This window comes from Xyrauchen texanus, chromosome 34 (genome assembly GCF_025860055.1).
Source record: "Xyrauchen texanus isolate HMW12.3.18 chromosome 34, RBS_HiC_50CHRs, whole genome shotgun sequence".
NCBI classification, from domain to species: Eukaryota; Metazoa; Chordata; class Actinopteri; order Cypriniformes; family Catostomidae; genus Xyrauchen; species Xyrauchen texanus.
This window is the reverse complement of record NC_068309.1, coordinates 1,975,774-1,988,273: the sequence shown is the minus strand read 5'-3', so window position 1 is coordinate 1,988,273 and position 12,500 is coordinate 1,975,774. Positions and strand designations below refer to the sequence as shown.

The 12,500-nt window shown below is 44.3% G+C and overlaps 1 protein-coding gene across 1 annotated transcript in view; it reads right to left on the bottom strand.

The window, feature by feature from the left end:
* Positions 1-12,500, bottom strand: part of LOC127628179 (inactive tyrosine-protein kinase PRAG1-like) — a 40,819-nt gene that overhangs the window by 3,742 nt on the left and 24,577 nt on the right. Inside the window, exons 5-6 of the mRNA XM_052104907.1 lie at positions 6,630-7,372; positions 1-1,209 (exon numbers count right to left, since the gene is read on the bottom strand). The exon at positions 1-1,209 is cut by the window's left edge and continues 3,742 nt beyond it. Coding sequence (XP_051960867.1) covers positions 124-1,209; positions 6,630-7,372 — 1,829 coding nt within the window. The 3' untranslated portion in view covers positions 1-123. The remainder of the gene's footprint in view (positions 1,210-6,629; positions 7,373-12,500) is intronic.

Genomic DNA, 12,500 nt, shown 5'->3' with positions numbered 1-12,500 from the left:
TCCCGAGTCAGTTTAGGGAGTCCTTTTCTTGCTTTTGTATTTGAACACGTGGTCATTGTGAAGGACGTCTGTTATAAGCAGATTTGTGTAGTAACGGACGTCATGCACATGTTTACGTTGACCTCAGTGTGAGAACTTGACATTGTACAGCAGTTCGGCGGTTTCACACAGTGATTTGGGGTTTGCGCGTGAGAAATACTGACAGCAGAGCCAATCCTCGAGCTCGGCGTTCCGTTCCGGCTCCAGCGAGCGTTCCGCAAACTTCATCATGAGCAGAGCGCGCTTCACGTCCAACCAGTTCAACAATCCCTCGTGTCTGGGCTGCTCGACCCGCCGTACCGCACCCGCGGACACCCACGGCTGCTCCAAGAGGTCTCGCCGAGGCCCCCACAGCAACCCTTGCAACACCCGCTTGGCTTCCTGAATTTGGATGCGTTTCCCCGGGTCGGGCTCGAGAAGCAGGTGAGCGAGTCTTTGGAGTCCGGCCGAGTACATCGACACGCTCGGGATGGACGGCAGATCATCGTATTTGTACACCTGCTGTCGCAGCGCGGGCGTCGTCTCAAACGGGTTGCGCTGATGCAGAAGTTCGTAGATCAGAATGCCGGTTTGAAACTCGTCGAATTTCCGATACTGCGCGGCGGACACGATCTCGGGCGCCAGACGCGCTTGGTCTCGATTGAAGCGTGGATCGGCGCACACGGTGGCGTCGCCTGTGTTGCACTGTTTGGCTTTGCAAAAGTTGCTGATGAGGAGACGCGGCAGGCATTGCTGCTGCGGGTCGGGACTCGTTCCGTTTGCGGTGGAAGCGCGCCGGTGCTGCACCAGAAGCAGGTTTTCGAGGCAGACGTCACGGTGCGTGACCCCATGCGATTTCAGATGCTCCAGTCCGGTGCAGAGCTGCAGCAGCAGGAAGCAAACGCGTCGCTCGTACACCTCCGGTTGCGCCTGATGAAACGACTCCCACTCTTTGACGAAAGCGGCGGCGCTCTGGTGAGGAACCTCTCGCGTGATGACCACCACGCGCTCCTGCTCAGACGGTCCCGGCGCCCTGGGTGCGCTCTGCTCGTTGGGTAACATGCTCTGCGGCACGCATGCGATGAAGTGACCGCAGTCCTGCTGCAGGTTAAAGTGAGCCGGCAGATTGTGCTGCACAGACAGACCGTACAGATGACCCTGGTTACTGTCAGCCGACTGACCCTTACAGATCTACAACAGAGACAAGAGACACATGGGTAGTTAAACATCTGACATGCAAATGCTCCATTTTACTTATTAAGTGTTGAGGAGTAACTAACTTAAAGTGACACAACAAACTTTACATTTTTTCAGGAGAGTCAAAGTAGCTCAGCTGTGCAGATTTTCCAGCAACGAGCTTCATTTTCCATCATGCAGCGATTTAGTGTCACAAAAAGCGTTGCCAAAGTAAACCCTTTTGACCGCACATGACTATGGACGTGTTGGACGCATGCCTACTACAACTGCTTTCTGATACTCTTTTAGTAGAGTCTACGGCAGGCGCATGTGGCAACGATGCACATAGACGAGGACTGAGTGCATCGAGAAAATCTGGGCCGTGCATGGACAGTCCGCGCAGATGATGACATCACGCATACTATGCGCGGAGTGATCAGCAAATGGGACAATCGAAGTATACTTTGTGCTTTAACCGTACTCTCTAAAGTAGCGCTGGGGAAACAAATAATTGAAGTGAATCAGTTCTTTCAGACAGTTGCACCGGTTAAAATAAACGATTCATTTTAGTGACTCAGTTCGATCGGACGGTTCATATAAATAAACTAGTCCACTTAACCTCGAGTGACCCCGCGTACACATGAATGGATGTTGTATTTTGGCTTCGCTATAGGCTATGGATAATATAATATCATTTAAACCGACTGATCTGAGTTCAGGAGACTCTGTGCTGTCAGTAAAGGGTTAAACTTTCAATGTACAGAGTCATGTGACCAAACAACATGGTGCTGACCACAGCGGAGTTTGTGTTTGGGATTAACACCAGTAAAACTACATTTGGTCTGAAACCTGATTCAGTTTTTACACTGAAACCTGTTTGAGTCAAAAGATTTGAGTCTCTAGTTTCATCTGATATGACATTTTAAACATTTGAGTGATTTATCATGAAACGACACGCTGATAAACACAATGAGCACGTATGTGGACTATAGACTCATTTTCAGTTCAAATATCCAATATTTACTGTCCATTATCACATTGACAATAAATGAGTTAAAAACTGATACATGTGTCTTTCAGAGGCTTTATATGGAGTTATGATGAACATAAGATGCATTTCAAACTGTTCTGAGACCAGTGCAGACAGCACACTGGAGGTTAAGTCATGCACTAAATAGGGAGCAAGGGAGCATCCTATAGCTCTCGTATAACTGTTCTGAGACCAGTGCAGACAGACAGCACACTGGAGGTTAAGTCATGCACTAAATAGGGAGCAAGGGAGCATCCTATAGCTCTCTATAACTGTTCTGAGACCAGTGCAGACAGACAGCACACTGGAGGTCAAGTCATGCACTAAATAGGGAGCAAGGGAGCATCCTATAACTCTCCTATAACTGTTCTGAGACCAGTGCAGACAGACAGCACACTGGAGGTAAAGTCATGCACTAAATAGGGAGCAAGGGAGCATCCTATAACTCTCCTATAACTGTTCTGAGACCAGTGCAGACAGACAGCAGACTGGAGGTTAAGTCGTGCACTAAATAGGGAGCAAGGGAGCATCCTATAGCTCTCCTATAACTGTTCTGAGACCAGTGCAGACAGACAGCACACTGGAGGTTAAGTAATGCACTAAATAGGGAGCAAGGGAGCATCCTATAGCTCTCTATAACTGTTCTGAGACCAGTTCAGACAGACAGCACACTGGAGGTTAAGTCATGCACTAAATAGGGAGCAAGGGAGCATCCTATAGCTCTCCTATAACTGTTCTGAGACCAGTTCAGACAGACAGCACACTGGAGGTTAAGTCGTGCACTAAATAGGGAGCAAGGGAGCATCCTATAGCTCTCCTATAACTGTTCTGAGACCAGTGCAGACAGACAGCACACTGGAGGTTAAGTCATGCACTAAATAGGGAGCAAGGGAGCATCCTATAGCTCTCCTATAACTGCTCTGAGATCAGTGGGCAGTACGGCTGCAAATACCCCAAAAGTCCCCATGATATTCTGCTCTCTAGATTTAACTGCAGTCCCTCCTTCAATGTAAGTCTATAGCAGACATGGGCAACATACGGCCCATGGGCCAGATCAGGCCCTCCACATGGTTTAATGTGGCCCGCGGCTCATTTTTGTAAAAACGTTTATTTATTTTTTTTCATTGGATATTTCAGTTAACTTGCACGCGAGTGCGCTTTTTCCATCTCTCTTTCCCCTTTGAACAAACTTAGCGATCTGTAGTGCAATATTCCGCTCAAGGAAAAGTGTTATACAGATACTCTGTGTCCATTCTTGAGGCTGCTTGTGATGTTTGGTGCTACTTTGCAGGTAAACCTTCTCAGTGATTAAATTAAATATTAAAGTAGATCATAATTGAAATGCGAGCAAAAGAAAGCCCTAGACGAATATGCACCTGTATGTTAATCTAACTTGTGCAGTAATCATTTATCATATTCAATCAGCCGGTGTTATTCAGTTGTGTGCTGAAAGTAAAACCATCGAGGAGACCCGCATCATGCCCCTTTTAGCATGTAAACGGGTAATGTTGTTGTAAATTAAATTCACCTGCTTTGTGACCCTGATGTAGAGAGTGTTAAATTGAATAATAAATTAACAGGGAAGTAGAGATGGTCAAATAAATTTATAAGCTCAGCCTTTATTCAGTTTTTTAATGCCTGATAGAAAAGTATCTACCTTTGTAGAGCAATTCAATACTTTAGGCAATTGCAGAATAGTCCCATTAATCACAGATACACTTCAGAAAATTGAGTACACAACTATTTCTGGGCTTAAAAGATACAAAAACCAAATCAATGCAGAACATTGTATCTCGAATACAATGTGGCCCCATATGCACAACTTAAAGCCCGATGTGGCCCCTTTACCAAAATAGTTGCCCACCCCCGGTCTATAGGGTTTTTCTGTTTGGGGTTTGCTCTAAATATGAGCTGATTATTTAATTAAGTTGATGTTATTATGCAAGATGATTGAGTTCTCTGTCTGTCTGCATGGTTTATTGTTCTTTACACATTGGTAGTAACTGGGGTCAAAGGTCAAACGGGATAAATACACACCCTCTGTTATCGCAGCTCACGCCTGGAGGATTCCTCCAATGATCACGCCAAAGACGGGAAAGATGACCTTGACAAACGTGAGACTATTAGAGACATCGGCAGATGTTCTCACGGTCGCTGAGAGACACGAGACTGAATAGTTTATGATTGTGTGTTATTGTTGAACGCTCACGCGGCTGTTGAGTCTATTCTACTGCAAAAACAAAACTTTACCCCATAACAAACTGTTACAAAGAATTACATGCAGAGGCCACAGAAAGTATTTGGTGCCACAAATGCAGTTAATTGAGCTCAACTTGTTTTAAACCCGGAATATTCCTTTAAATAATTTTACTTTCAGAATATAACACATTTTACCCCTCACAGATGTGAACTGTAGGGGGAGCTCTAACACATTTTACCCCTCACAGATGTGAACTGAAGGGGGAGCTCTAACACATTTTACCCCTCACAGATGTGAACTGTAGGGGGAGCTCTAACACATTTTACCCCTCACAGATGTGAACTGTAGGGGGCGCTCTAACACATTATACCCCTCACAGATGTGAACTGTAGGGGGCTCTAACACATTATACCCCTCACAGATGTGAACTGTAGGGGCTCTAACGCATTATACCCCTCACAGATGTGAACTGTAGGGGAGCTCTAACACATTTTACCCCTCACAGATGTGAACTGTAGGGAGCTCTAACGCATTATACCCCTCACAGATGTGAACTGTAGGGGAGCTCTAACACATTATACCCCTCACAGATGTGAACTGTAGGGGGCTCTAACACATTTTACCCCTCACAGATGTGAACTGTAGGGGGCTCTAACGCATTATACCCCTCACAGATGTGAACTGTAGGGGGAGCTCTAACACATTATACCCCTCACAGATGTGAACTGTAGGGGGCGCTCTAACACATTTTACCCCTCACAGATGTGAACTGTAGGGGGAGCTCTAACACATTTTACCCCTCACAGATGTGAACTGTAGGGGGCGCTCTAACGCATTATAACCCTCACAGATGTGAACTGTAGGGGGAGCTCTAACGCATTATACCCCTCACAGATGTGAACTGTAGGGGGAGCTCTAACGCATTATACCCCTCACAGATGTGAACTGTAGGGGGCGCTCTAACGCATTATAACCCTCACAGATGTGAACTGTAGGGGGAGCTCTAACACATTATACCCCTCACAGATGTGAACTGTAGGGGGCGCTCTAACACATTTTACCCCTCACAGATGTGAACTGTAGGGGGCGCTCTAACACATTTTATCCCTCACAGATGTGAACCGCAGGGGGCGCTCTAACACATTTTACCCCTCACAGATGTGAACTGTAGGGGGCGCTCTAACACATTATACCCCTCACAGATGTGAACCGCAGGGGGCGCTCTAACACATTTTACCCCTCACAGATGTGAACTGTAGGTGGCGCTCTAACACATTTTACCCCTCACAGATGTGAACTGTAGGGGGCGCTCTAACACATTATACCCCTCACAGATGTGCTCGTCCATAGACATTCATTCTAATGTTCAGTTCAGGCAACACCCTCATTATCTCATTGAATATCTCGGTCTCTGAGTGGACTACAAGCTCAATTTAGGTGTCATTAGAAAGCTGAGATCCTCCCCTTTGCGATGATTTTGATTTATTTCAAAAATATGTTTTCTGATGATTTGTTTTGCATGCTTTTCCTTCTGGATGGCATATTTTGTTCTGGACATCTCAGATATAACATTGAATAAATCACAAAATCAAGCTCACAGAGAAGTAAACAATGGCTCATGTTTTAGAAAACACCCTAAGGTAAAAGCAGATGTAATATTTTGGCTATTTTGGGCTTTCGGCAGCAGTTATCGGAGCAGAAAAGAGACTTTTGTATTTGATGACTTACAGAAATCATATTTCTCTTTATGATTCATTTGAACTGTTATTAGTGCAATAAAATACCCTGTACAGTCACATTCCTGAGAATGAGAGCTTTCATTTGATATATGACTTGTCCATGTATGTGTGAAGGACTTTTATTTTCATATAAATATTTCTACCACATGACCTCTAGGGGGCGCTAGTTTTCAATGCGAATGTTTCGAGGATTTATTTAGTTATTTTCAGTGATATAAACGCACAAGTGATGTTATCTCTGAAAGGTTCAGATTCTAATCTTTCAAATGACACCTCATACGCCCGACTTCTGTATACGGAGACTTTTTAAGTGCAATTTTTGTGCGCGATATAGCGCCCCCTTTGAACATACCAACGGGTCCATAGAGTTTAAGGTGTTTATATTATTTTGCCACGCCCACACAGCGTTGATGACATCAGCAGGAAAATCGTTTCATAAGTGGAGCAAGATTATGATGTGTCTCACCTTCACAGCATACGTGTTGCGTGAGTCTGATGCACAGGAAGCAGAATAATACACAGCGTCTCCAGACAGACAGCTCGGCTTGTTACAGGTCAATTTAAACAGCGACCAGTTGCTCTCGTTGAATCGCAGCGGGTTTCTCTGGCTGCGCATGAAATGTTCTTCACACTTGAGCGCGAGACGCCGCAGCGACTCCGCGTACAGACCGCCCAGTTTGGAGTAGATCCCCTCGCGACTGTCAATGTTACTGAGCAGTGTGTGCAGCTGCAGGGTCGAGCCCACGGCCGGCGGCACGGACAGTAGCGTGTTGAGCTGTGGTAACGAGCTGGACGTCACGCTGCCGCGGCTGTGACCCCCGAGCCGTCCGTGACTTCTGAACTGGGGCTCGTCCAGGGTTCGAGAGCGCAGGGGCGGGCAGCGTTCCAGGGATTCGCTGGAGGAGTACAGGGGGTGGGGCTCCACAGGACTGGACGGGTGATTGCGCAGAGGGCCCGCGGAATCAGGGCAGCTCACGTTCGTATCCGAGCCGCCGAACGGGAGCCGTGGGCGTGTGCGGACGAGTGGTTTGACTCCTGATTCACTCGGCGCGGAGCTCGTGCGGTTCACCAACTTCTTCTGGGGTAACGGAGGCGGCTGCTGCTGATGATGAACGAGACTGCAAGGAAATGGATCGGGCTGCGGCGATACTGGGGCGGAGGCCAACGGGCTGCTGGGAAAAGGGGAGGGGCAAGAGTGGAGGGTGGAGTCTAGATCACATGATCAGAGAGAGAGAGAGAGAGAGAGAGAGAGAGAGAGACAGAAAGGAGAAATTGTTAAATTCATTGTTTATTATTTTGCTTTCTCTGCACTATTATTGTTAATTTACTTTCGTCATTAGTGCGACTCCCCTTTCATTGAATAATGTACTTTATAAAGATATTAAGACACAAAGAAATATACATTTTAATGTCACAGCATGGATGCGTTAAAGAAACAGAGATTCTTGTTGATGTCCGCTGAAGCGGAACACTGTTCGATGAACTCTTAAAGAGACAGTAACCGCATTAGAGTTTCTTACACAATGAATGTAAACTCAACGTTGTTACTTGTCAATTGTACATGTTATTTTATTTAGTGAAAAAGCTAAATTTTTATTATAATAATGATGACAAACAAATGATTAAAATATAAATATAAACTTTCACATACATTTGTTCATTTTTATTGGTTGTTTCACCTGATCAGACTGAATTAATCTCAATATTTCTGAAAGTTTTCTTATAGAGAAACTTTGAGCATTTCTATTGTGTATTAATGAACTTTATTTTGATCAGACATTATAATGTGCATTTTAAAAGAAAATCCTCACACATATATTCAGCTCGTAATGAACAGCAGATAATAAAAATAGCTGCGCATGCACAATAACACTGTAGTGTGTGTGTGTGTGTGTGTATGTGGGTGTGTGTGTGTGAGAGTGAGTGAGTGAGTGTGTGAGAGAGAGGGTGTGTGTGTGAGAGAGTGAGTGAGTGTGTGTGTGTGTGTGTGTGAGAGAGAGTGAGTGAGTGTGTGTGTGTGAGAAAGATTGAGTGTGTGTTTGTGTGAGTGTGAGAGAGTGTGTGTGAGTGTGAGAGAGTGTGTGTGTGTGAGTGTGTGTGTGTGTATGAGAGAGAGGGTGTGTGTGTGTGAGTGTGTGTGTATGTGTGAGAGAGGGTGTGTATGTGTGTGTGTGTGTATGTGTGAGAGAGGGTGTGTATGTGTGAGAGAGGGTGTGTATGTGTGTGTGTGTATGTGTGAGAGAGTGTGTGTGTGTGTGTGTGTATGTGTGTGTGTGTGCATGTGTGTGTATGCATGTGTATGTGTGTGTGTGTGTGTGTATGTGTGAGAGAGGGTGTGTGTGTGTGTGTGTGTATGTGTGAGAGAGGGTGTGTGTGTGTGTGTGTGTATGTGTGTGTGTGTGCATGTGTGTGTATGCATGTGTATGTGTGTGTGTGTGTGTGTGTATGTGTGAGAGAGGGTGTGTGTGTGTGTGTGTATGTGTGTGTGTGTGCATGTGTGTGTATGCATGTGTATGTGTGTGTGTGTGTGTGTGTGTGTGTTCTGGTTAGTGTTTAACAGAGAAACGCCTCGAGCTCTTAAACTGATTAAAACAGCCCCATGACCCATAACAAAAGAAGACCAGCGACAGCATTTATGAGTGATTATACAGGTGTGTGTGTGTGTGTGTGTGTGTGTGTGTGTGTGTGTGTGTCTCTTTTGCTCATGTTGTAAACGTTGGGTGAACTCTACAGACAAGAGTATGAAATCTGCTCAAATCCCTCACTGGACACGTCTCTGATGATTCATATATGAATACGTGAGAGAGATTGAAGAGTCCTGACCTCAGATCATCTCTACAGCACTGATGCTTCAGTTTATAGTCGTGTTAGAGGCGGAGCAACTATGATGATCAGCCTATAATCCCGCCCACATAGAGGCGGCACTAAACTGCAGTGGAAAAGTGCTATTAGTATTGTGAACTTACAACAAATGGATTAATCCTGATTTATGTTTGTTTGCTATTTCACAAGTGTCTTATAAAGTTCATATAAATGCTCACGGTGTTTTACAGTCTTAAACCGCTTTCTGGTGTCCATGTAAACGAGCTCATTAAGCTGATCATACTGTTATTCTACAGACGCAGTTTAAACAAGATCTTAAACTTTTCTAACGGATCAAAATGATTGTTTGTGCACAGCGGACGGAGAATTCTAGAAAATCCCACAGAAATACTTTGTTTGAATAGTTGTGACCCGTTTGGACATTCTGTCATTTTAAATATAAACAAACACACAAAAGTCCTTTTATCTGTCCATCTATCATCTGTCCGTCCATCCATCCATCCATCTGTCCGTCCATCCATCCATCTATCTATCTGTCCGTCCATCCATCTATCCGTCCATCCATCTGTCCGTCCATCCATCCATCTATCTATCTGTCCGTCCATCCATCCATCTGTCCGTCCATCCATCCATCTATCTATCCGTCCGTCCATCCATCCATCCATCCATCCATCTATCTATCTGTCCGTCCATCCATCCATCTATCTATCTGTCCGTCCATCCATCTATCCATCTGTCCGTCCATCCATCCATCCATCTGTCCGTCCATCCATCCATCTATCTATCTGTCCGTCCATCCATCTATCCATCTGTCCGTCCATCCATCCATCCATCTGTCCGTCCATCCATCCATCTATCTATCTGTCCGTCCATCCATCTATCCATCTGTCCGTCCATCCATCCATCCATCTGTCCGTCCATCCATCCATCTATCTATCTATCCATCCATCCGTCCGTCCATCCATCCATCCGTCCGTCCGTCCATTTATCCATCTATCTGTCCATCCATCCATCTATCTATCCATCCATCCATCTATTCATCTATCTATCTATCCATCCATCCATCTGTCCGTCCGTCCATCCATCCATCCATCTATCTATCTATCCATCCATCCGTCCGTCCATCCATCCTTCTGTCCGTCCGTCCATTTATCCATCTATCTGTCCATCCATCCATCTATCTATCCATCCATCCATCTATTCATCTATCTATCTATCCATCCATCCATCTGTCCGTCCATCCATCCATCTATCTATCCATCCATCCATCCATCTATCCATCCATCCATCCATCCATCCATCTATCTGTCCGTCCATCCGTCCATCCATCTGTCCGTCCATCCATCCATCTATCTATCCATCCATCCGTCCAGCCATCCATCTATCTGTCCATCTGTCCGTCCACCCATCGGTCCATCCGTCCATCCATCCATCCATCTGTCCGTCCATCCATCCATCCGTCCATCCGTCCGTCCATCCATCCATCCGTCCGTCCGTCCATCCATCCATCTGTCCGTCCATCCATCCGTCCGTCCATCTATCTGTCCGTCTGTCCATCTGTCGGTCCATCCATCCATCTATCTATCCATCCGTCCATCCATCTATCTATCCATCCGTCCATCCATCTATCTATCCATCCGTCCATCCATCCATCCATCCATCCATCCGTCCATCTGTCTGTCCGTCCATCCGTCCATCCTTCTGTCCGTCAGTCCATCCATCTGTTCGTCCGTCCATCCATCCATCTATCCATCTGTCTGTCTGTCCGTCCATCTGTCTATCTATCCCTGTCAATCCGTCTGTCTGTCTGTCCATCCATCCATCCATCCGTCTATCTATCCATCTATCTGTCCATCTGTCCATCCATCCATCCATCTGTTCGTCCGTCCATCCATCCATCTATCTATCTGTCTGTCCGTCCATCTGTCTATCTATCTCTGTCCATCCAACCGTCTGTCCATCATCTATCCATCTGTCCTTCCATCCATCCGTCCGTCCATCCATCCATCAATCCATCTGTCTGTCCGTCCATCCATCTATCTATCTCTGTCCATCCAACCGTCTGTCCATCATCAATCCATCCATCCATCTATCTATCTAGGTATTTATCTGTCCATCATCCATCCATTATCATTGATATATCCGTCTGTCCGTCTATCCAATCCATCCACCCCCCCTCTCTATCCATCTCTCTCTCTCTCTCTCTCTCTCTCTCTCTCTCTCTCTCTATCCACCCCCCCTCTCTCTATCCATCCATCTCTCTCTCTCTCTCAATTCAATTCAATGGGGCTTTATTGGCATGACTGTAAACAATAGAATTGCCAAAGCAGAAGTTGTGTAAAAACAGATTTACACATTAATCTATAATTAAAATCTCTCTCTCTCTCTCTCTCTCTCTCTCTCTCTCTCTCTCTCTCTCTCATCTCTGTATAAACATCAAACTTCAAAACGAGTTGAAGCTTTCAGAAGGTAATTGAGGTGTTTGTTGCAGACGCTGGTGTGTTCATGTGGGAGTTGTGTGCGTTCTCTGGAGAGAGTCGCGGTAATGAACGGGTGGAGAGGAAGATTAGTGGCTTCATGGGGGAAATGTTCGGAGAGACGCCCGTGATAAACGACACACTCACATGATGCCTAAAGATGTTGCCTAGGTGGGGAACTCACTAGGGTTTGTATTGTTCATGTTTTACTCGTCTGCAACAATAATGCATTTTAATGATCTGAATTATTATTTGAATTATAATATATGTATTTATTTATTATTTAAATATAGTTATTGATAATTATATATTGAATTATTGGTAATTTAAGGGCATTCTCAGAAAATATTTATTGCCATTAATTAATCGGCATACCGTGTAATTCATTCAATTAAAAATATAACAATTTATAATTATTTAATCATTATTTTTTGAATTATTGATATTTGAGGGGCTTTATAAATGCAATTAATTTGGATTTTTTTAGATTAATTAATAGTTATATCATGTAAATAAATTGATTAAAAATTGTAAGATATTGCTTAAATATAATAATAATAATTGTATTAATATAAAACTATTTAATGTGAAATTATTGCTATAATTATTATTATTATTATTATTATTACTTCTCCATTTTACATTTGAACGTGCACATTATATATAGAATATCAAAGTTTTCTATAAAGTTTTAATATATTTCCATCATCATGTCTTCAGTTTCACTCCAGTTGAATTTTGGGTTTTTCATGGTAGTTTTTAATAATGCAAAATTAATCAGATTCTATGAATTGCCACATTTGACTCTTAATTCTATTCAGTCACGTTTTGCACATTGGAGAAATGACAGTAAATGTTTATCTGTTTCCAAATCAGGACTTCAGTATTCATCTTATCCAGCACTTTCATCACAACATGTTACTTCTTTTCTCCCAATTTTGGAACGCCCAATTCCCATTACTTAGTAGGTTCTTGTGGTGGCGCGGTTACTCGAATCAATCCACGCATGTTATCGCGTGACTCGTTGTGCATGACAC